Genomic DNA, 21,837 nt, shown 5'->3' with positions numbered 1-21,837 from the left:
CTGCGGGGCCTGGTGCACACGGTGACCTGTGACACTCACTTGCCACACCCTGCTTGCCTGTATCCCCGGGGTGACGTCTCCAATCCTGCCTGTTCCAGGGGAAGCTGCCTGTCCTGCTGCTCGGCCGCTCCTCGGAGCTGCGGCCCGGGGAATTTGTGGTTGCCATCGGGAGCCCGTTCTCCCTCCAGAACACGGTCACCACGGGGATTGTCAGCACCACCCAGCGCGGCGGCAAGGAGCTGGGGCTCCGGAACTCCGACATGGACTACATCCAGACGGACGCCATCATCAACGTGAGCGCCCTGCGCCCTGCTGGGGAGGAAAGCCGGGCTTAGGAAGCAGACAGAGTCCTGGGGGCTCCTAGAGGCCCCTAAAGCAGATAGGCGAAGGCCTGGTCCCCGGCCCTTGCACTCTGCAGGGAGGGGTGCTCAGAAGTGCTGAGGTCTGCGGTCCAGAGGTCTCCCCAGCCACCCAGGGGCCAGCAGCTTGCGCTCCAGCTGCTTCTGCAGGTTCCCGGCAGGAGGGCAGCGACCTTGGCAGAGGCTGGCCCCCAGGAGGTGCTTGCTGTGCCCTGGGGCACCATCCCTTTCCACTACACCGACAGTGTCCAGGAAGGCCGGGCCTGGCTCCGCACTCGGCTCAATGGATCCTTTAAAAGCCCACCCCCTGACAGCTGCCCCCCCATAGGCTGGACATTTCTGAAGTAGCAATTTTTCCCCCACATCTGTCTCATAAACGAGAAGCTCGGCCTGTTTTGTGTGCTAGCCCCTCAAATAGGCTTAATTCCTAAACTTTCTTGTGGACTTCATGAAATAGAACAGACTGGATTTCCAGCCCTAGCAGCAAAGCGGGGTCACGCGGGTGGGGGAGCCGTGCAGGTTTGTGAGGCTGGCGCAAGCGGGCACTCGGCCAGCTGCTGAAACAGGGAAGAGAGGGAGGAGGTGTTGGGGTTTTAGGGAGTTCACTGTTGGCTTTGGGGTTTGGAGCCAAAGAAGTAACTCCCATTTATCTTACATCTAGAACTTGCTGGAAACTGTTAAGGTCCTTCTATCCTAGCAAAATGTTAGGTTGCCAAGAACGAACCTTGGGAAAGAACTTTTACTTGGGGAACCCGCTAGGCAGGGAAGTGGGTTGTAATGACAGACACTCACAACCTTTTCATTTTTGCTTAATTTCAGTATGGCAACTCCGGAGGCCCGTTAGTAAACCTGGTAAGGCCTTTTTAAATCTATATACTTGCTCTTTTTTTTTTTTTTTAAGATTTATTTACTTACACAAGAACTGGGGTACAGGCCAGATGCGCGGGAGGGTGAAAGAAAGCACCAGAGACAGAGTGGGGAGCAGAACAGGCAGACTGACGAAATACACTGGTGAGGGGAGCAGCGGGCGAGACAGGCGAGGTCTGCCGTGCCATGTGGGATTCTCGCCAGCCAGCCGGTATCGAACCCTCACTATAGAGGCTGCGAACAGCTTCACAGCACGGCGCTCAACCGCCTGTGCCACCAGAGAGGCCCTTTTTTTTTCTTTCTTTTCAGACTTGAACTTGCCCAAGCTCACTATCTAATTTTTAAAAAGTGTACACTGTGAATGTCCTGTATCCTTGGAAATTACCCGCCTTATCTTTTCTGGAAAGAGTAAGGCATGCTGGATTTGAGAGTTAAAAATGTTATGCTTGGGTTTTGATGGGAAGGGAGGGAATTTCCTCTGTCCTTCTGGGTTCTTCTCAGGCTGGCCAAAGAATCAAATTAATATTGGACAGATTAACAGGAGAAAAATATACACATTTAATTACAGATGGCCCGAGGGAAATTCAGACCCTGGGCTTAGCTGCTTCCCCAGTGTACATTTGGGGGATCGACATAGACATGGATTCCAAGGTCAGTGAGGAGAAATGAGGGTATTTATCCCGAGCTAAGGAATGGCTAGGGACCTGGGATTCAAGGAGAGAGAGGGGCCCCCACAACGAGGAGACGGTGACTCGTGATAGAGGCTAGGCTCTGTGTCCTGAGATGTCTGTCCTGCCCAGAGACAGTTTTCTCTGATAAAAAGGTTATTTCTGGAGATAGCCCTAATTCTGGGTACTGTCCAGTTTTCCTCCTAGGTCGTCAGTGGAGTGGTAGAAGCCTCTAGTGAGCCTGCAAGGCCTCAATTGACCTCAGCTCTAAAAAATCCACAGTGACAGTGATAGGAAAAGCCTATTCTGAACACCTTGGGGAAGCCTGTCCTTCAGTCTTAAACAAGTAAATGCGGTGGAGTTGAGGCCCCGTGCAGGAGTAGCTGAAGGAGCAGACCTTTGTTTTGAAGGTGTCAGCAGTTCTGTCACAGAGAGGCACATCCTTCAACTTTGTCTCCGGCTGCCGAAGGAGCTTGTGCGGCTGGTCCCCAGTCTTTGTCTTGGCCCTGAGCCCTGGCTGGAATGAGGAGCCCCCCTCCCACTCCTCTGTTCACAGAGACGTCATTTTAGTTGATAATTAAGTGCTAAAGCATAAAAGTGAGGCCTTAGAATGAGCCTGTCAAGGTGAGGCAGCTCAGGGTCACCAGCCCCCTCCCTCTTAGAGGGGTGGTGCCCGGGGGTCCTTAGCAAGGCCCAGGATGGCAGTGGTCCTGGGCGGGCCCTGGAGTTGGGGGCTGGAATCTCTATGCTCCCAGGAAGTGTGAGAGCAGGGATGCACCCCCTCCCCGCCCCCCGCCCAGTCTGAGTAGAACAAACTGCTTAAGAGAAGTACTCAGGATAATGGGGAAATAGTGGGAGGTGGGTCTCGTGTTCCAGGCCTTGTTCTGGGGCGGCGCAGTCGCTAGACGGAACCTGGTCTGGAACGGAAGATAGAGACACCTTCGGGACTCGGTCTGTGACAGCAGAGGAGATGAGGCCTGGTCCTGCCCCTGTGCCCCGTCAGGCCTCGCAGGCCCTGGTGGCTGCTGCCTGGGTGGCATTTTCCTGGGAGAGGCATGTCTGCCCAAAGCAGGGTGGCTTTTCCCTGGTGTCAGCAGGGGGACCTTGGCAGTGGGAGAAGCAGGAAGGTGTGGACAGTCCATTGAAGTCTCAGGTTCTGGAAATGTGTTTCCTCTGAAAGGAGCAGATGGCATTTTGAAACTGTCGGATGCTGGCCTCCTGGGTGGGGAGAGGGAGGTCACTGGGGGAGACCAGAGGGTGTCCACTCGGCTGTGGCGGAGCTTAATGGCTCACGCTGCCCCGTGAGGCCTGTCCTCCTGTGCCCCCGGGTCCCCACCTCCATTCTTTTTTTTTTTAAGATTTATTTATTTATTTATACAAGCACTGGGTACAGTCAGAAGCGCGGGAGGGTGAGAGAATTCACCAGAGCCAGAGCAGGGAGCAGAACAGGCAGACTGACGAAGTACACTGCTGAGGGGAGCAGCGGGCGGCAGGGAAGGTCTGCGCGCCATATGGGATCCTCACCCGGTGGCCGGGGATCGAACTGGCGCTGTAGAGTCTGTGAGCAGCTTCACAACCCAGCGCTCAACCGCTGCGCCACCGGGGAGGCCCCCCACCCCCATTCTCTGCAGCAGCTCAGAGACTTCATACGCCGTCTCCATTCTGGGTGCATGGATTCATGGGTTCGCTGCGCTCCTCTTGCTTTTTCAGGATGGTGAAGTGATTGGAATTAACACGCTGAAAGTGACAGCCGGAATCTCCTTTGCAATCCCATCTGACAAGATCAAAAAGTTCCTTACAGAGTCCCATGACCGACAGGCCAAAGGTAAAGCCCGACCAAGACAGCCCGAGGGGGTTCAGACCCGGCCTGGCTGGTGTCCGGGACCTGCGGCCAGGGCACACGCCTGGCATCCGCCCAGCCTCGCGTCGGGAATGGGAGGGGTGCGGGTAGTGGAGCCGGTGTCGGGGTGCTGAGCTGTGATGCTCTCTGACCCCCAGCATGAAGGCTGGACACCGTCAGCCTAACACCTGCCAGGCGCTGTCCCAGGGGCTCTGCTACCCCATTTCCCGTCATTTCATACCTCGGCCTTGTCAGGCAGACATTTAGTCTCAATTTACTGATGAGAAAACCCCGGCTGAGGAGCTCTTCAGTCTACGAATGCTGACTGAGCCGTCTGCTCGGGGTCAGGCTGCGGGTTCCACAGCCCAGCAGGGTCTCCTGGGGGTGGGGTGCGTACATCCTGCCTGGGGGAGGATGACAGTAGACAGACAAGCTCATTTCAGATAGCAACATGTGTTTTCTAGAAAATACACAGGGCAGGAGGTGGGCCAGGGAGTGGCCGGAGGGCAGCTGGCGGGGCTGCGTGGCCAGGAAGCTCCCATGTCTAGCCCTGAAGAAGGGCGGGCAGGCGGGGGTGCGCGGGGAGAGCATTCCCAAAGAAAAGCGGCCATGCAGGGGCCAGTGCGGCGCGCCCGGTCATGCGTGGGCGGTGGGACCTGAGTGCAGTGAGCACGTGGGGTCACGGATGGGTGTGGGCGGGAGTCCCAGCTTGGGGTGAAGGCCGGCGCTTTCCCACTGCATGCGCACAGGGACTCATGGCCCGCCTGATGTCTTTGAAAGGCCGTCCTCGGGGCTGGGAGGGAACAGTGCTGGGGTGGGGGGTCAATGGGGAGACCAGCTGAAGCTCCCCCCTCATCCAGACCCGGGGAAAGTGAAGGGGGTCACCCCCTGTATGTGCATGGGGCTGAGGAGCTTCCTCAGATCCGAGGCTGAGCACAGAGGCTGCAGGGTCACTCCTGGGCCTGTGTCCATAGCTGATGGGGCTTCTCGAGGTCCCATGGAGCGTTGGGGTCTGACCTGAGGTTTGACCTCTGTGAGCCCTTCATGACCTTGACTTCATGCTGCGAACTGAGAAGTTGAGGCTCATGTTCACGGTGCCCACGACACGCCTGTCTGCTGGGCTCACCTTTGCTTGTCCTTTTCTGTTACCCCCAGGCAAAGCCATCACCAAGAAGAAGTATATCGGCATCCGGATGATGTCGCTCACGTCCAGGTGGGTGAGCAGGACGTCCCCTGGAGGATAAAGCTGAACCTCAGAAGGTCCCTCCTGACACCCCAGGAGAGAAACCTTGTAATGTCTTAAGACAATCTCATGTTCTGGTTAAAATTCAGTAATGTCAAGAAAGAGAGGCGGGGCTGCCGTGTTAGCCTTGGCCTCTTGGCATCAGTCTTTCATTTTTGCTTGTGAGTTCTGAGCTGGTTTTCCACTTTTACAGCAGGTCTTTCCTTCTAGAAGGCTCTGTCCCTTTAAAGGCATGCCTGAACGCCACGGGGTATGGGTCGCTCTCCCTTATGCCTTCCTTGCAACCACTTGCTGTGTTGACACACACATTCCCGGAGTGCCCGAGCACCTCCCGCGCCCAGGGCGCCTGCCTTGCCTGCGCTCGACCCTGTGGGCTGGGGCCCTGGAATGCTGTGTTGGGCCCGCATGACAGATGGGCTTGTTTTCCCGAGTGATGGAAGTTATGGCATGTGGCTGCCAGGCTCACAGCAGCCTGATGTTTCAGCCTTGATGAGCAAATGTGTAATCCCCTGAGTCCTGGCCACGAAGGGCGGGGCTGAAACTGTGGCATGCAGTGTGGGCAAAGAGCAGGACCTACGACTGCAGGTAGTGACGTAGTCATGATACTGCTGACCCTTGGTGAGTCATGGGCTCGTTGCTGCAGTTGTATTCGTGCAATGAGTGGTGGCAACTCGCTCAGGGCTGTGGGGCTTGGGCTGGTTTGCTGAAGCTCAGGTGAGCTCTGCTGACTTGCTCTAAAGCTCTGGGAGGCAGGTGTCGGGGGAGGTTGTGCTACTTCCTGGCTTGTGATCTTGGGAGCCACCTGATTTCTGAGTGCCTCAGTGTCCCGCTCTCCAGGATAATGGTGCAGGCATTTTGGGGACCAAGTAATGTAGTGTCTCAAAGCTTGGCTCAGTGGGTGGTGATGGTGGTCACTGCCCCTGTGACACTAGCTGCTGTTTGTCAGGGGCTTACTCTGTGCTAGGTGCTAGGGAGGCCTCCATGCCGCCTCGTCCTCATCACAACCCCGAGTGGAGAGACTGGTGTTACCCGGCTCAGCAGGTGAGGCAGCAAGGCAGAGAGAGGAGAAGCCACAGCCGGAGGTCACACAGGTCTCAAGTGGCTGAGCTGGGGTTCCACAGGCCAGCAGCTGATCCCAAGTGGTGGCTACAATCAGTTAGCTAATAAAATTAACAATAATAATGATGTAGCACTTCCCCGCTCACCCAATAGGGTCTTGACAGCAGTGGTCAGACACTTTATTTATTTTTCTTTAATGGCAAAATTTTTTTTTAAAGATTTATTTACTTATGCATACAAGAACTGGGTACAGGCCAGAATGTGAGAGGTGAGAGGACTCACCAGAGACAGAGTGGGGAGCAGAACAGGCAGATGGACTGAAATACACAGCAGAGGGGAGCAGCGGGTGAGTCAGGAGAGGTCTGCTGCGCCATGTGGGTAGCTCCATGGCTGGGGATGGAACTCGTGCTGCAGTGGCTGCAGGTAGCATCATATTGCTGAGACTTAACCCCTTGCTTCGCCAGGGAGGCCCGGGGCACTTTAAAACCGAATCAAATTCCTGGAGGGATTTTGCATCAGAATGGAGGGTGGAAAGGAGAAGCAGGTGCGTGAGGCCTCGTGGAGGGCCTGTTCTCACATGACACTAACGCACGTGCTCTTCTTCCCGGAGCAGCAAGGCCAAAGAGCTGAAGGATCGCCACCGAGACTTCCCCGACGTGCTTTCGGGGGCCTACATCATTGAAGTCATCCCCGACACCCCGGCAGAAGCGTGAGTTGGGCTGATTTTCCCCTTTCCAAATATCCCCGTGGCTCCTGGGGGTGCGGGAGGGGCCGGCGTTCTTCTCACAGGGCTCAGGCGCTGTGACAGCCCTTGACCACATGTCGGAAACGTCCTGGTCCATCCGTGCCCGTCAGGCCGTCCGAGCTGGCTCAGCTCCGGACTCACCCCCCGAAGGCACATCCTGTCTTCAGAAGCCCCCACCTCACCGGGCTTATCCAGTGGAAAGAGCAATGCCGGACTCCTTGCGAGTCTCGGGGCAGGCCTGGCTGGGGAGGAGGGTCGGGGAGCAGTGTCCCCGAGGGCTCACGCTGTGTCTGGGGAGGGGCTCCAGGAGGTGTCTCCTCCAGATCCTTCTCTAGTTGTGTCGCCATCACTTGGGCCACACCTGTCCAGCGCCAGAAAAGTAGCCCAGGGGACATCACCGTAATGTGGGAAGAACCAGCTCCGCCAGCAGGCAGGGTTTGCTGCCTACGTTGACGTGATGGTCACAGAGAACCGCTAGACGGGGGGCTGGTAAATTATTTGCTGGGGACCTGAGCTGCCTGCTTGCGAATGACCCATGGGCTAAGAATACATTTTGCATTGTTAAATGGCTGGGAAAAAGTCCCAAATAAGAATAGTCCTTTATAAAACATGAAAATTATATAAACTTCCCATCTCAGTGTCTGGAAATGAAGGGTCGCTGGAGCCCAGCAGGTCTAGCTGACCTCACGTTGTCTGTGGCGGCTCTGGCCCTGGTAGCACAGTTGCATTGCTGTGATGAGACAGTAGGGTCTTGCAGAGCCTAAGGTAGTTCTCATCTGGCCCCTTAGGAAAGGTTAGCTGACCCCTGTGCTGGGCTGTAAAGGGCCGTCCGCCGTCATATTTAAGAGCTAATGTTGCAGCAACAGCCACGCCCAGGGAGTGTCCACATCCACGCCCCCTCCCCTGGAGGAGCTGCTCTCTGCACCGGGACACCTGTGACCAGCAAGCTGGCCGCGGCCATGGTCCATGGTGTGTCCTTGCTTCCTTTGGGGTCATCCGTCATAGGGTCCACGCAGGCGAGCACTGGTAGACCTCTCTGCCGTGGACACGATGGATGATTGTCTTAAACATCCCAAAAGGAAATGCAATCCGTGGAGGGTCCAGGCCATTCTCACGCTGCTTGGCTGCCCCCCGCGCTGCGTGCTCTGGCCTTTTCGGTTCTACGCTGCGCCCCGCGAGGGGTGCAGGGGTTCGCCAGCTGTGGCAGTGAGCCCGGGAGGGACAGAAATGTGACTGCCGTGTCTCCCTGTGTTGCAGCGGTGGCCTCAAGGAGAACGACGTGATCATCAGCATCAACGGGCAGTCGGTGGTCTCCGCCAACGACGTCAGTGACGTCATCAAGAAGGAGAGCACCTTGAACATGGTCGTGCGCAGGGGCAACGAGGACATCATGATCACCGTGATCCCCGAAGAGATCGACCCCTAGGCAGCAGCATGAGCTGGACTTCATGTTTGCCTCAGAGACTCCCGTGGACGCTGCATGATTTCTGGGCTGCTGGCCCAGACGCCCCAGACTGTGGACCGCCACGTTGCTCATTCAGCAGACTTGTCCTGGGCAGCAGAATCCTTGATAGTTGGCAGGCAAAACCAATGTAATGTCGTAGATCCTTAGGCAGAAGCTCGCCCTTCTGCAGCCCATGTACACGGTGTGCTTTTCCCTTTTCCTTGCCGGCTTGACCGTTCCTGTGCAGACAGGATCGCTTGACCGTTCCTGTGCAGGCAGGATCGTCTCCTCCTTTAACCAAGTCGTCATCTTAGTCCAACTAAGGCAGTTGACGTAATTCGTAGATCAGAGGACGGTCTCTTGGGAGCCAGGGTGGCACTGGGCGTGTGGCTGCTTCCCTCCGGAGACCACGGGCGGGTGAACGCTGGCTTCCAAAGTGGCCGGAGTTGCCTCTTGTAGGAATCTCTTCAGAACTGGGGCGCCATGACTCTGATTTTGGGCTATTAAAATACTCCTTCCTATTCTGCTTCCTCGTGTGCTTCCTCTCCCTGCTCACCAACAGCTGCCTGCCGTCTCTTTGAAATGATCATCATGTCCGTGGACTCCTCGTTCAACCCCACTGTCCAGGCAGGGTCGAGATCAAAGTCTTACCAGTTATTTCAAAATCATCCTGGGGGCTTTGCCATGTTATTAACAACTGCATGTGGCCATGCTGGCTTCAGAAAGTAGGATGTGAAGACGGTTTTACCTGCGTCTGGAACTGCATCTATTGACCCCATCTGTCACGCAGTCACTAGTCAATGCAAGTTTTCTGGGGCACTGCTTGGGGTCAGGCTGCTGCTAGGTGCAGAGGGTCTGTCCAGGGCAGGGTGGACCCGCCCCTCCTCTCCAGAGCTGAGTCTTGAAGGCAGGTCCCTTTCTGAAAGGGAGTCAGTTCAGGCGAGTGGATGGAGCTCTCTGTCTCAGAGGGCCCGGGCTGAAGCTGATTCCAGTCATCCTGGGTTTAGAAAATAGAACTAGACCTTCATCTTTGGGGGGTTGGCACAGGGCTCCCCTTGCCAGGTCCTCCAACAAGAATGGCCTTAGGCACCTCTGTCTCCATGAAAACTTCCAGGAGTTTGGGAAGTGGATCCAAGGAGATCATTGCAAAACTTTAGCTGGAAGTTTGCACGGGCTGAGTCCCGGCGGAGCAAACAGCAGAGCACAAGGCTGTTTACGCCAAGAACAGAGGAAAAGGCTTTCTAGTCCTTGGCAGTAAAAAGGGGGAACTTGGGCAGGATGGGGGTTCAGTTCTCTAGACTGTCCTGAGAGGTCTTGTACCTGCAGGTGTACTTTGTAGCTGGAAAGGCTGGGGAGGGCCACAGGTCAAGTTCAGTGGGCACCCTCCAATGGCACGTCCCGCATGAACTGTGGTGCCAGGCCCTGAGCCTGGACTTTGCAACCCTGGCGTGTCCTTTACTCTCTGCCTCAATGACCTTTGAGTCAGGAAGGAGCCAGAACATCCTTTCCCTCTTGGCGTGGGATATATAGTCCCTCCCTCTCCAATAAAGGAGATGACTCAGAGAGCAGCCTGGGGCTCCAGGGGTCACCCTCCAAGTGTTGATCCCCTGGGCAGGAGTCAGCTAGGTGACTGGTGAGCCCAAACCCTCTGTCACATAGGCAGCCTCTCCCCAGGGCCACGGACTCTGGGGTGGGGGTGGGGGTGGAGTTTCACCCACACAAGTGGTACATGCAAAGCCATGGCCCCTGTGGGCACACTATGTGTCCTGTGGGCACACTATGTGTCTGTTTCCAGGGTTGTACTAACCCGTGTCCTACTCAAACTTGTTTTCATGAGGCCCCTGGAGACAGGTGCTTCAGGCTGTGGTGGAGGATTTTGCCACATACGTTAACCTTCAGACCTGAGCGGCAGAGCTAAGTTGAAGGAGAGTGGCTTTGGGAGCTAGATGACTTGAGTTCAAATCTGCATCTTCCTGGCTGTGTGACCTTTGAGCAAGTTCTTAACCTCTCTGCCTGTTTTCCATCTGCAGAAGGGGGATAGTGATAGTACTTCCTACGGCTGGTGTGGGAGTTAAATGAATTAATACATGGCACATGGTGAACCTTCAATAAATGTTAGCAACATACGGGTTACTTAATGCCTGTGAGCCTCAGGTGACCCCTATGTAGAATGGGGAATACGAATGATGTCCCCTTGTGCTGAGCTGCGAGGATTTACCACCGTGGCCTATGCCACTAGGTAAATACAGCTGCTCTTGTTAGCCTGCCACCATTCTGGCCTGGAGTAGCATGACAATCGCTGACATCTGTTGGGTGCTTGCTGCGTGGCAGACTCCGTGCTAAGCGTTTTACATTTTTTAGCTCACTAGTGTCTCAGATCAGTCCCAAAGTGGGTTCTACATGTGACCCCTTTATTTTTTTTAAAGATTTATTTATTTATGCATACAAGAACTGGGTACAGGCCAGAGGTGTGGGGGGGTGAGAGGACTCACCAGAGATAGAGTGGGGAGCAGAACAGGCAGACTGACTGAAACACACTGCTGAGGGGCGCAGCGGGCGAGTCAGGAGAGGTCTGTGTGCCCTGAGGGGATCTCCCTGGTGAGGGATCGAACTTGTGCTGCAGAGGCTGCGGACAGCTTCGTAGTGCTGTGTCTCAACCCCTTGCGCCCCCAGGGAGGCCCCACCTGTGACCCCTTTAGACAGTTGAAGACACTGACACTCAGAAATTAAGCTCATGTCAAAGAGCTACTAAGTGGGGGCTGTGGCCGAAGCCCAGGAGCCCCTGCTCGGTGCCGCCGGCCCATCTTCACTGCCTTAGGCCCAGAACTCAGCTCCCCCTGCTGTCGTCAGCCTGTGGCCTTCTCCCTGTCTGTGGAAGTGGCCTCGGGGCCCCTGGACTCAGCCCCTGTGTGCTCTGGTTCTTCCTGGCGTTTTCAGGCCCTCACAGTCTGTGCTCTCTGTCCCCGAGTTCCCTCCTCCTCACCCCTGGCTCTTCCAAGCTCGGTTTCCTCTGAGCCAGTCCTCGGCTTCCTGCTCTGCCAGACGTCAAGTGACGCCAGTCGAGGGGGCTGGGCTCCGTCGGCCCGTTTGCATCCCTTGCCTGGTCCCCATCCAGCCGGGCCAGATGTTTCTGTGGACGCACGAGCGCTGAGTGGATGCTGTGCCGGGCCGCTCTGGCGGGGCCAGCTCTTTGCTGGCTCCACTTCTCCATCGGAGAATTTGAAAGAATGCTCGCGTCTGATGAGTGTGCCGTGTGTTTTTATTAGAATTTCACGGTGCTGGTTTCCATCTGGTTTGCACGTTAGACTGGCTGAGCCTGGCGTGGTGATGTTTTGATTGGTGGGCAGGCAAACTCCACTGCTATCAGGGCCAGCCTCGCTGAGGTTGTGCAGAGGGGGTGAGGTCTGGTGAACAGGCTGTCCAGGTTCAAGGTTACCATGTAAGCTGCTTTCCCTTCCGAAGGGGAGGTCAGGGCTAAGATGGCCCCAGGGTGGCTTTGTATTCCCTGGCGAGTAGGTTTCAGCGCGTCTTGCCTACAGTGCTGATAGACAGGCCCTGGACGTCTGGGCCCAGTAGGTGGCGAGTCTCAGTGCAAGGGAGCAGTAAAAATCTCACATCTGGGTCTCGCTCTCAGCCATTCTGGGGCCATCATGGACACAGGCAGGCTGGGTTGTGGGGGGCTGTCTGGCCACCGCACCCCACCTTCTTCCTGGGCAGCTCCTCCTTTCTCCACTGACTGCCCTGTCAAGTCTCACCCGCTCCCTGGTGCCTAACTCTCAAGGCCCTCCAGGGCAGCACCTGCTCCCCAGCCTGGCCACAGGGACCCCACACTGTTTGAAAGAGGCGCCACTGGAGCTGGCTGTTGGGAGGGCCTATTTGCTACCCGGGTGGGAGCAGGCATTAGGGCCTCTGGGTGCTGCCTGTTCTGGAACGTGTGTTGCTGGCTACGCTTCTGAGCACCTGTCTCCCCTTGAAGCCAGTTCTAGGAGTCAAATAAAACCCAGGTGTTGGAAACACATAAGGGCCCTGGCCTCCGCGGGGCACTGGGCCTGGTTCTGGGGGAGCTACCTGGGCCCAGACCCCCGTGTGTCCTGTGTCTGGGCCAGCTAGGTTGATTCACTACTGTCGTTCAGGCTCCCACCCAGGGGCGGCCCTCTGGTGCTCCCATCAGAATGTGGGCGGAGTACGCACAGAGCAGGGGCCGCCCGCCAGCAGGAAGTTGTTTTATTTAGAACTTTAAAGTGATTGCCTCAGTGTGGGGCCTGCCAAAATCAGGGAAAAAAAAAAAAAAAGAAAAGAAACACTAACATGCATTTTTAGTTTTAAAAAAAGTGACTCAGACTTTGTAGGGAACAGTTTTCTGTTCCGTGGGTCTCTCCGGGTCAGGTAACTGTCATGCATGGCTGTGCCCGACCCTCCCCGCCCACCCTCCACGTCCACCACCATCGCCAGCTCCGCCAGCCACTAGGAGAATGTGCTGTGTGCACATCCGTCCACAGCTCCCGATGAGGTGGTTATTATCGGCACCCCATCTTGCAGATGAGGATGTTGATGCTCAAAGCAGGTAAGTAACCAGCCTGAAGTCAGGCAGCGAGGAGGGAAGTGGAGTCGAAGCACTGATCCCAGGTGTCTGGTTTCCAAGTCCCCCTTAACTGCAGGTGTACCCCCTTTGGTTGATGCCCATGGCCCCTCTCTGAAGCAGTCAAGGCTCAGTGGCTGGCGGTGAGAATGACTTTACCAGACAGGGAGGCTCACACTGTGTGGGCATCAGGCCCCGTGAGAGGCCCTAAGTGCCGGGCAGAGAGAGCCTGGGGACACCTCCGTCCCCCAGAGCCGTCCAGATCTCCAGGCTCCCTCCTGCAGCGGATTGTCCACTGACCATAAACCTGAACTTCATCTGACCAAGAACCCGCAATGCTCAGCTATCTTCTGATTTATTACTCTTGTCTTCCCCTCGTAGATAAATTGCCCTGACATCTAGAGAATGACCCGGGAGAGGTGCAGCCAACGGGAGAGAATGCGAGCTGCTCTCTTGTACTAATGGCAGTTGATCAAAGTGAAGAGCTCGCTTTCCTAGACGTGGCCACTAAGCCAGGGTCAGGCAGGCACCTTCCACTTTTACTCACAGCCCTTTGTCCTGCACTGGTTTGGGGCCCCCGCGCTGTGCTGAGGCTTTCCAGCCTCCACCCCAGTGAATTCTGGTGGCACCTCCATCAACCATGTGAGAACTCTGTTTAGGGGAGACTGAGGCTCAGGCTGGTGGCTTTCCTTGCTTAGTGACGAGCTGAAGTCAAGAGCAACCTGTCCACCTCGGATCCCATGGGCTGGTCCCCAGGGCTCCCTGCAAGATGCCACGAGCAAGCCCTGTCCTGGCTGCCCAGCGGTCTGGAGCCCCAGATCGGATTCGGCCGGGAAAGGGGATGAACGCTTGTCAAGCACAGTTTTCTCATTCGTGAAAATTACTTAAAATGTGCTAAGCCATAAGTCCGCAGCGTGAAAACACTTCCATGTATCTGGAAAGGCAACTTATATTCACACAAACACCTGCACCCAGATGCTGTAGCAGCTCAACCCATAATTGCCAAGATGTCCACAAAGAAACCAAGCCGCAGAAGGACATAGGCGTCGAGGCATATTAATAAGTTCACAAAGTCCATCTGTAAAGGCGGCATCCTTAAGGCCCCAACTATGTGACAGTCTGGAAAAGGCAGAGAGCCGTGGAGACAGAAAAAAATCAGCGGCTGCCAGGAATTCGGGGCAGAAGGGAATGAGTAGATGGAGCACAGAGGACTTCTGGGGCGAGGAACCAGTCTGCGTGACAGCGGAACAAAGGCTGCATCTCGCTTGTTTCGCCCATGGAGTAAACGGCAGCAAGAGCGAAACTTGATGTAAACTGTGGACTTGGGTGACAGTGACTTCGGTGCAGGGGCACGAGCTGTAACAAATGTGGTGCTAGTGGGGGGAGGCTGTGCATTGCGGGGTGCAGGGGTTGTACGGGAATTCTGTACTTTCTGCTCAGTTTGGCTGGAGACCTAAACCTGCACTGAGAAACAGTCTGCTACATAAAATGAAGACACCAGCACGCGCCCAGGAGCAGGCGCCCCAGCCCGGAGCCCGCGGAGGCGGCTGCCCGAGCAGGGAAGACGCAGGCCCCACCCTGTGTGGGCTCCCCAGCGGGCCGTTTGTGCTTCCTCTGACCCAGGTTGCAGATCCAAGACAGGTGTCTGGGCAAAGGCGAGAGGAGAGTTTTTGGGAGAAGAACGTCCCGGAAGAAGGGATGGTGCAAACCTGCAATGAAATGCAACAAAACCAAAGCCTGAACTAGCCCTCAAATAGAATGAAAACCCCAACTGCAGCCGGGAAATGGGCTGCTGCTTCTCAGATGGCTCCACTTTCCCGTTTCCAGAAACTTCCCCACTCTGCTCCCGATGCTGCTGCCTCTCCCGTGGCAGAAACAAGCACTCGTGGAAGGCACTTATTCTTGACCAAGGGGCCTGGGGTGCTGTGCCTGGGCAGGCGGGGCCCCCTTTGTGTGCATTTCTACTTCCCTGGGTGCACACCCCTCTCCTGTGGCCCTGACCTGCCCTTGTGGCAAGATGCCCAGCAGGATGGAGGGGGCTGCTCATCCAGGAAGCCCCCGCCCCATCCTGGGCACTCTTGCCTCCGTATCACCCACCTGCCCGCGGTGCCCGCCTGGCTAGTGAGCTGTTTCCCTCCATGAACCCCCGAACTGCTACTGGATTTGAGGCCCAGTCCCTGCACACACAGGGCCCCTCCCCTCCCCTGGCTCTTCTAGCCCCCTCTCTCCCAGAGCACCCACGCACACCTGAGAGGTCGCGGAACCGTCCATGCGGGGCCAGGAGAGCAGGGAAGCCCCGTTCAGCCTCGGGCTTGATGACGACACGGGGATGTCCACTAGGGGGTGAGCGGACCTCGTGAAACGCCAGGAGGCCTTGGAGTGTGAACCGGCACGGAAGCATCGGGAGAGGCTCAGCCTTCCTCCAGCACACACTGCGGACAGCACCAGCATGTCAGCAGAGGGGTGGGGGGCGAGGGGCGGCCCTGCACCCACCACCTCACGCTGTCCCCTTCTTCGCTCAGCCACGCCAGCCTCCCTCTCCACCAGCACAGCGACCTGGTGTCCTGGTTTGCTTGTTTCTTGCTGAAGCAGAAGCCCCGCGAGCTCAGGGACCTCAGGCACAGGCTCCCCTGCGCCCCGCACACTGGGGTGTGTGGGGGGCAGCAGGGGTTTTAGGAAGTGAGCAGTTGAGGGGCATCTACAGCACTCGCAGGTGTTTGCAGCGTCTTCCTATTCCTTGGGAAACACCGAAATTTGGGACTGTTTTTGGACCGAGGAGGAGGGGAGCACCCCTCAGGACTGGGAGCACCTCCCTGTTCTTTGCGTGACTTCTTTCCTCTGCTGCCGTATTTATGGTCTCGTAGACATCTTTACTTGCTAAACTTTCCCCCACTTTGGAAGAAGAGCGGGCTCCGTCTCGCCCCGGCGCTGGGCCGGGACAGGGCTGAACCGCTGTGTGCTGTGCATTTGTCCACAGGGACACGACTGGCCTGGGAGCCCCGGCTGACCCCCCAGACCCACCTGGGAGCAGAGCCCGGGACCTGCATGTCACAGGCCCGGGGGTCTCCGAGGCACTGTCCTCAGGCCCCTGCCTGGGAGGTCAGATCTGGCTCATCTTGCTGGGTCTCTTCCGCAGAAGGAATGTTGGGGATCGCGGTGGTAAGTGGGTCTTCTCCAGCGTGGCAAATTGTCAGGCCCAGCGCATTCCCTGACAGCCACCGCGTCTTCCTCTGTTCCTACTGTGGATGCAGCACCTCCCGGGTGGCCTAGGGGTTAAGTCTCAGCGCTGTCACCGCGAGGGCCTACTGTGGACACGCTGAGAAAAACCTCTGTGGTGGTGACAGACCCCACGCTCCTGTTGGATGCTCAGGACTGCTGAGCACACCGGTGATGAGTACCAGGGCTCTCTGGATCCTGGACAGCCTGCTTTGTATTGAGCTTCTGTGGCTTTTTCTGTCACATTCTCAGCTGTTCCTGGAACTGTCCCTTCAGGCAGGTCACATGGAAACTGCCAGGGGCGTCCAGGCAGCGTGTCCACCAGGGTGGCCCTGCCTCTGGGTACACTGAGCGGCCAGAACTCGCAGCTTGAGTAGGACCTGCAGCTGGGCCTCTGCATCCTTCTTCCTCGCCCCTACATCTCATCTCGTGCCTGTGGGCCCCCAATCTGTTAGACAATTCACTCAGCTTATGTAAATTGACTCAATTTATGTAAATAGCTTTCCCCTCCTTGGTTTGGTTGCCACTCAGGGTTGCTGACCTCTTTAGAGGAGCAGAAAGCAGCTCAGGTCTCCTAGAGAGGCCGAGGAAACCCAGGGTGGGGACAAAGGGTGCTGGCACTGAGGGGTGGGGAGGATTGAGTGCCGAGGCAGGAAAGCCTCGGGCCCCGGCCCTTGGTGCCCATGCGCCACCCCCGATGCTCAGAACAAATTTCCTAGTCCAGTTAAATGTCTTTTTCTTGCAACCTCAAATTTGATGAATGCAAATACAGGGCCAAGTCAACTCTAGTGGCCAGACCAGCGCTCTGCCCGCCCCAAAGGCACACCTGCTCCTCCGGGTGCCTGTAGAGGCAGGAAGGCCATAGGGCAGGATCTCTAGGACCCGAGCAGACCGGGTAAAGGAGGAGTCCTGGAGGCTTTGGTGGCTTTTTCAGGCTTTTATTGGGATTTACCAGGTACACGGCAGGCAGGGGTGCTGGGGGGCCGGGAGGCTGGCAGGCCTCCCAGCCCCCAGCAAGTCTTCACTCTTTCTGGGCTCTCTGGCCTTCTCTCGTGGTTCTTCCGTTCATTCTGCTGGCGTCCCCATGACGCCGCCCTCATAAGCCCAGTCTCTCAGCCCAGCTGAATCCTACCTACGCATGCCCACACCCTACTCCAGGTGCCCGCCGTCAGGCATGCATTCGGGACCACAGGGTTCCCTCATCCATCCTAATGGGGGGAGGGCAGAAAAGCCTGATACTTTTTACCTTATCCTGCACGCCCGTCTCCAGGGCCTCTCTTCTGGTGTCCTCAGATGTCTTTTTAAAAACACTAACCTAAGCACTTCCGTAATGTGTTTTTGTACTAAGCTGCTTCTATGACTTTGGAAGGCCTCAGGACGCAGCACTGGAATCATTAAAATGGAGGAGCAGGAGAGGAAACTTCCTGTTAGAGAGCCAGTCTGGACTTCGTTAGGGACCCCGTCCACCACTTCAGCTGGTCCAGAGAGAAGAAGGCAGCTTCCAGATGGGAAACACCTGTGCTTGTAATTGAGCTGGCCCTTCACGCAACCAGAACTGTCCAGCGGAGGCTGCAGGAAACACGCCTGCTTCTACATCAGTCCCCTCCAGAAAGGAGGCTACCCCAGTCCACTCCCCCACCGCAGAGCTGGTGGGGGGGCATGAGCAGCCCTGCCAAGGAGGAGGTAGGCACTTTGGGTGGGGCTGGAGCTCTGTGGATGGCCCCCTTTGCTGATGTGCTATCCACAATCTTATAAACTGGGTCATCTTTGCCAGGGCAACCTCTAATTCTGTATATTTTTATAAGTCTAATGAATCCTGGGTTATCTACTTCAAAAGACAGATGATGTTGTGAGAAGATGAGATTTTAAAAAAGGGGTGAAAAGACTTTTCCCAAGAGGTAATAATGACAAGCTCAGCTATGGCTTACTGAAGGTAGAAGCCGACCCTCTGTTTCCTCCTCTGAGCCCCATCTAGCATGGAGTCAGAAACGGCAGAGCGGGCTCAGCTATGCCAACTGCTTGCACCGGCAGGCTCAGCTAGTGAGGGCAGGGGCTGACCCCAGGCGCGCCCTGCCCGCCGCCCAGGTCTAGGAGTCCCAGGCTCCTCTTCCTCAGGAACCCCAGGAAGGAGTGGCCCGAAGTGCAAGTGCGTGTTCTCTTAGGCAATGAGGTCTCTCTGAGCAAGTGTGGTTTGTGCAGCTCTGGTGGGAAGAGAGGACACTAGTTGCCGGGGACCAGCCTCCGGCAAAATGTCGTGTCAGGGGTTCCTGAAAGGATGAGACGGCGTCGGCGAAAACGAAAGGGCTGAGGGGAAGGGGATGAGGAGACACTGACACTTGGTGAGGTGCTAGTATCTTCTGCCGAGAGACTCAGCAGGTCTTTTTTTTATTTATTATTAGTAATAATAATAAGGAAATACATTATCATGTGTAAAGCATAAACAATTAGTATATTATGTTTCCCATAGACTACTGGCCCCTACAGGTCTCAGCTAGACGGCAGCTTTCAAGGTTAATAGATAATAAACCAGACCTAACATTAAAGCTACTTATTTTTTCATTTAGACAATTATTTAAAACAGTGAATAACCACCAGTGCATCCCTATCAGCTAAAGCCTAAGCATCAAAGGACTATTCTATTCACATGACCTTCAGCCGGAGACCAGCTGCTGCTCAGTTATCAGAACATTTTTTACCTACACACTTCTTAACACAGTTAACTTCATTTAAAAACTTTCCTAAGAAACTTCTAAATAAAAAGGAAACTTCTAAAAATCAAAACAAGGATATACTATAATTGTTATGCTGGATTGTTTGTCAGATATATACAATAAATTGTCTCCCATTGTTAATTGGGCTGAATTGTGTAGTAACTAATTTCTAAACAGGTAATTTTCTGTGCCAATTGCTTGCAGTCTGCTGATACATATAATTTATAGCCTAATGTACTTTTCTGATAAATTTTTCTCTATGACCAAGAACAAAAAGCAAAGGGATGCCAGATCTTCAGCCCCACGGTGTGAGGCCTTTTCTCTTAGCTGCTTGTCAGTATCCTATCTGGCTGGAGCAACAAGGCCTCCTGCAGCAACTAGTGTTGCATCTAGAATTTTCTGCTGCTGCTCTGCAGTGAGAATGGCCCAACTCACAAGGCGGATGGCTCCTGGTTTGGGGATTGACAATGTGAAAGCTCCTGTCAGGCAAACTCCTCACGTAGGAGGGAAAGGCAGCTGCGATGAGAGCTGACTGCTTTACACAAGAAGATGAGGGGGGGTTGCATATTTCCTGGTGTAGGGTAAAGAAAATATCAGGCTTTTCTGCCCTTCCGCCATCAGGATAGATGATGGATCCTTGTCCTGAATGCATGCCTGATGGCGGCACCTGGAGTAGGGTGTGGGCAGAGGTCGATGGGATTCAGCTGAGCTAAGACTGTGCTTTTAAGGGCGGCGTCCCGGGGACGCCAGCAGCAGTAGAAGCAGCAGCAGCAGCAGCAGTAGAAGCCGAAGCCGAAGCCGAAAGAGAAGCCGAGAAGCAGCAGAAGCAGAAGTAGAGAACACCAGAGAGCCCAGATAGAGTGAAGATTTGTGGGGGCTGGGAGGACTGCCAGTCTCCCAGCCCCCCAGCACCCCTGCCTGCCACGTACCCTCTGAACCCCAATAAAAGACCTGCAAAAAACCACTGAGAACTCTGACTCCTCCTTTACCCGGTCTGCATGGGATCAGAAAACCTGCCCTGTGGTCCTTCCTGCCCTTTACACCTGGGCAGTCCTGGAAGGGTTACCAGGCCCAGGAGACTGAGGGCAGGAGGTGAAAAGGCACAGAACATGGAAGGTGCGGGAAGGTGTGGGGGATTCCTCAAGGTGCCGCCAGAGCAGAGAGGTGTTGATGTTTTACATGAAGTTCTTGTTTTTCTGTGGACGCCTTTCATTGCCCCCCAAGTTGGGTAAAATTGCTGATGAATCTTCAGTTCAATGCTTGGCAGAGAGGAGCAAAGGGTGAGGGGTAAGACCATGGGGAGACCAGCCCCAGAGTTCCAGAGGGAGCCAGAGCCAGTGTGAGTTACAGAAACCCCGGGGACTGTAGCTCACATGCGCCTGTGAGCCCTTAGCTTTCAGCATTCAAGAGCTGGGTGAACACAACACTGCAGGACTTGAGGATGCACAGGCAGCCGTCCTCATTCTCTGTTCTTGTAAATGACCAAACTGCGTCTCTCGCCGCGGTTGAAGGAGTCCCGAGTCACCGTTCATCTGTGGGCGGGGTTAACAACCTGTAGGGACCAGCATGTGCTCACCTGGGTGCTCGCCCAGGTGTTACCAGCCTCAGAGGAGTTGGTTAGAGAAGTGACACAATCATTTCTCAAGGTTCCTGCAATGTGTTGGAGCATAAATCGCACAGGGGAGTGAGAGAGAAGGGAAAACAAAGGATGCTCAGTATTTATGCTTCATTCTAGTTTTCTAACAAAAAGTTTAAGCTACAGGTTGGGAGAGGCACCTGGCTACAACCTCTGCTTTCAATTTTCTAGCAAGTTCTGATGGCATCCAGGCACCGCTGGACGTCTATCTGTGACGATGCTGGTCCTGTGGCCTTCCTCTTTCCCTGGGTAGGGTTTTGAGGGGCAGAAGGCCAGCTTCCCCCGTCCTCCACATGAGCTCAAACTCCCAAACCCACAGCAGAGCCAAGCAGCATGGTGGAATCAGCTGGCCATTGGCATCCTCACCCTCAGCCTTATCCTCACAAATGCAAATGAATGTTTTAAGAGAAAGTCATGTCTGAAGAAGTCCAAGGAGAGAGCATTTTCCCTGGTGGGTGATAGTGGTGGGCAGGCCCAGTCCAAGATGGCCACTGTCCAGCTGCCCCAAGGTGCTGGGTTGCTATGGGAACGGTTGCCCTCTGCCAGCAGCAGGCATTTCCTGGCTTTGACCACACCCCCAACTTCATTCTATTCTGGATCCCAAAAGCCAAGTAATTTGGCAGGAGAGCTGGACCACTGGACATGGAATTTATAACTTCTGGGAGGAGAGTGGCACCGTGAGATGTTTTCTTGGTCACTTTTGGGACACTGCAGTTTTCACTGACAGTCCCCAGGGGTCCAGTCTGCTATGAGCTGTCAAGTTGGACGTCATCTCTGTCCTACATATCAGTCACTTGCATCCTCACCATGTGCCTGTCACTTTACATTTATTGTCTGATCCTCCCATAACCCTATGAATAAATGTGATGTTAATAACACATAAAGAAAATGAGGATTCAGGTTTGCCTGACTCCAAAATGTCTGCTCTTACCCACCAACCTGATCATGGTTCAGCTGAAAGCGTTGTCTTCTAGAAAGCCAGTCCCTACCACACCCACCGCAGGAGCTTCCCCATCCCCAACCCTGTGTCCTGGATCCCTGGATCTTTGCTGTCTTAAGTGGGCTGAAAACTGCCCCTACCCACGGATACTCTCACCCTAGTCCCTGAAACTGATGAATATTCACCTTAGAATGCAGGAGATACTTTGCAGGTGTGATTGAACTAAGGCTCTTGAGATGAGATTATTCTGGACTATTCTGGAGATGACAAAGGGTGGGCCTAGTGTAATCACAGGGTCCTATACTCAGGGGTAGGAGGGTCAGAGGAGAGGAAGGAGACGTGACCGCAGGAGCCGAGGTTGGAGGGAAGGGCTTCAAAGACAGTAGAAGGGGCCACGCGCCAAGGAATATGGGCGCCGCTATAAACGGACAGAAATGGATCTCCCTAGAGGTGCCAGGAGGGGGGCAGCCCACCCCCGACACCTCAATTTGAGCCTATGAAACCTATTTGTCCTTCTGTCCTCTAGAACT

General features: G+C 55.2%; 1 protein-coding gene across 1 annotated transcript in view; it reads left to right on the top strand.

The window, feature by feature from the left end:
* The window catches only part of HTRA1 (HtrA serine peptidase 1), a 48,222-nt gene extending 39,450 nt beyond the window's left edge, over positions 1–8,772 (top strand). Inside the window, exons 4-9 of the mRNA XM_037495735.2 lie at positions 99–293; positions 1,179–1,211; positions 3,605–3,719; positions 4,890–4,947; positions 6,650–6,745; positions 8,039–8,772. Coding sequence (XP_037351632.1) covers positions 99–293; positions 1,179–1,211; positions 3,605–3,719; positions 4,890–4,947; positions 6,650–6,745; positions 8,039–8,207 — 666 coding nt within the window. The 3' untranslated portion in view covers positions 8,208–8,772. The remainder of the gene's footprint in view (positions 1–98; positions 294–1,178; positions 1,212–3,604; positions 3,720–4,889; positions 4,948–6,649; positions 6,746–8,038) is intronic.
* Positions 8,773–21,837: the final 13,065 nt, after the last annotated feature.

The sequence above is a fragment of the Talpa occidentalis genome, unplaced genomic scaffold, assembly GCF_014898055.3.
Source record: "Talpa occidentalis isolate TD23 unplaced genomic scaffold, MPIMG_talOcc4v2.1 talOcc4.8, whole genome shotgun sequence".
Lineage (NCBI taxonomy): Eukaryota > Metazoa > Chordata > Mammalia > Eulipotyphla > Talpidae > Talpa > Talpa occidentalis.
Note: the sequence above shows the minus strand (reverse complement) of the source record. Positions and strands in the feature narration are given on the sequence as shown.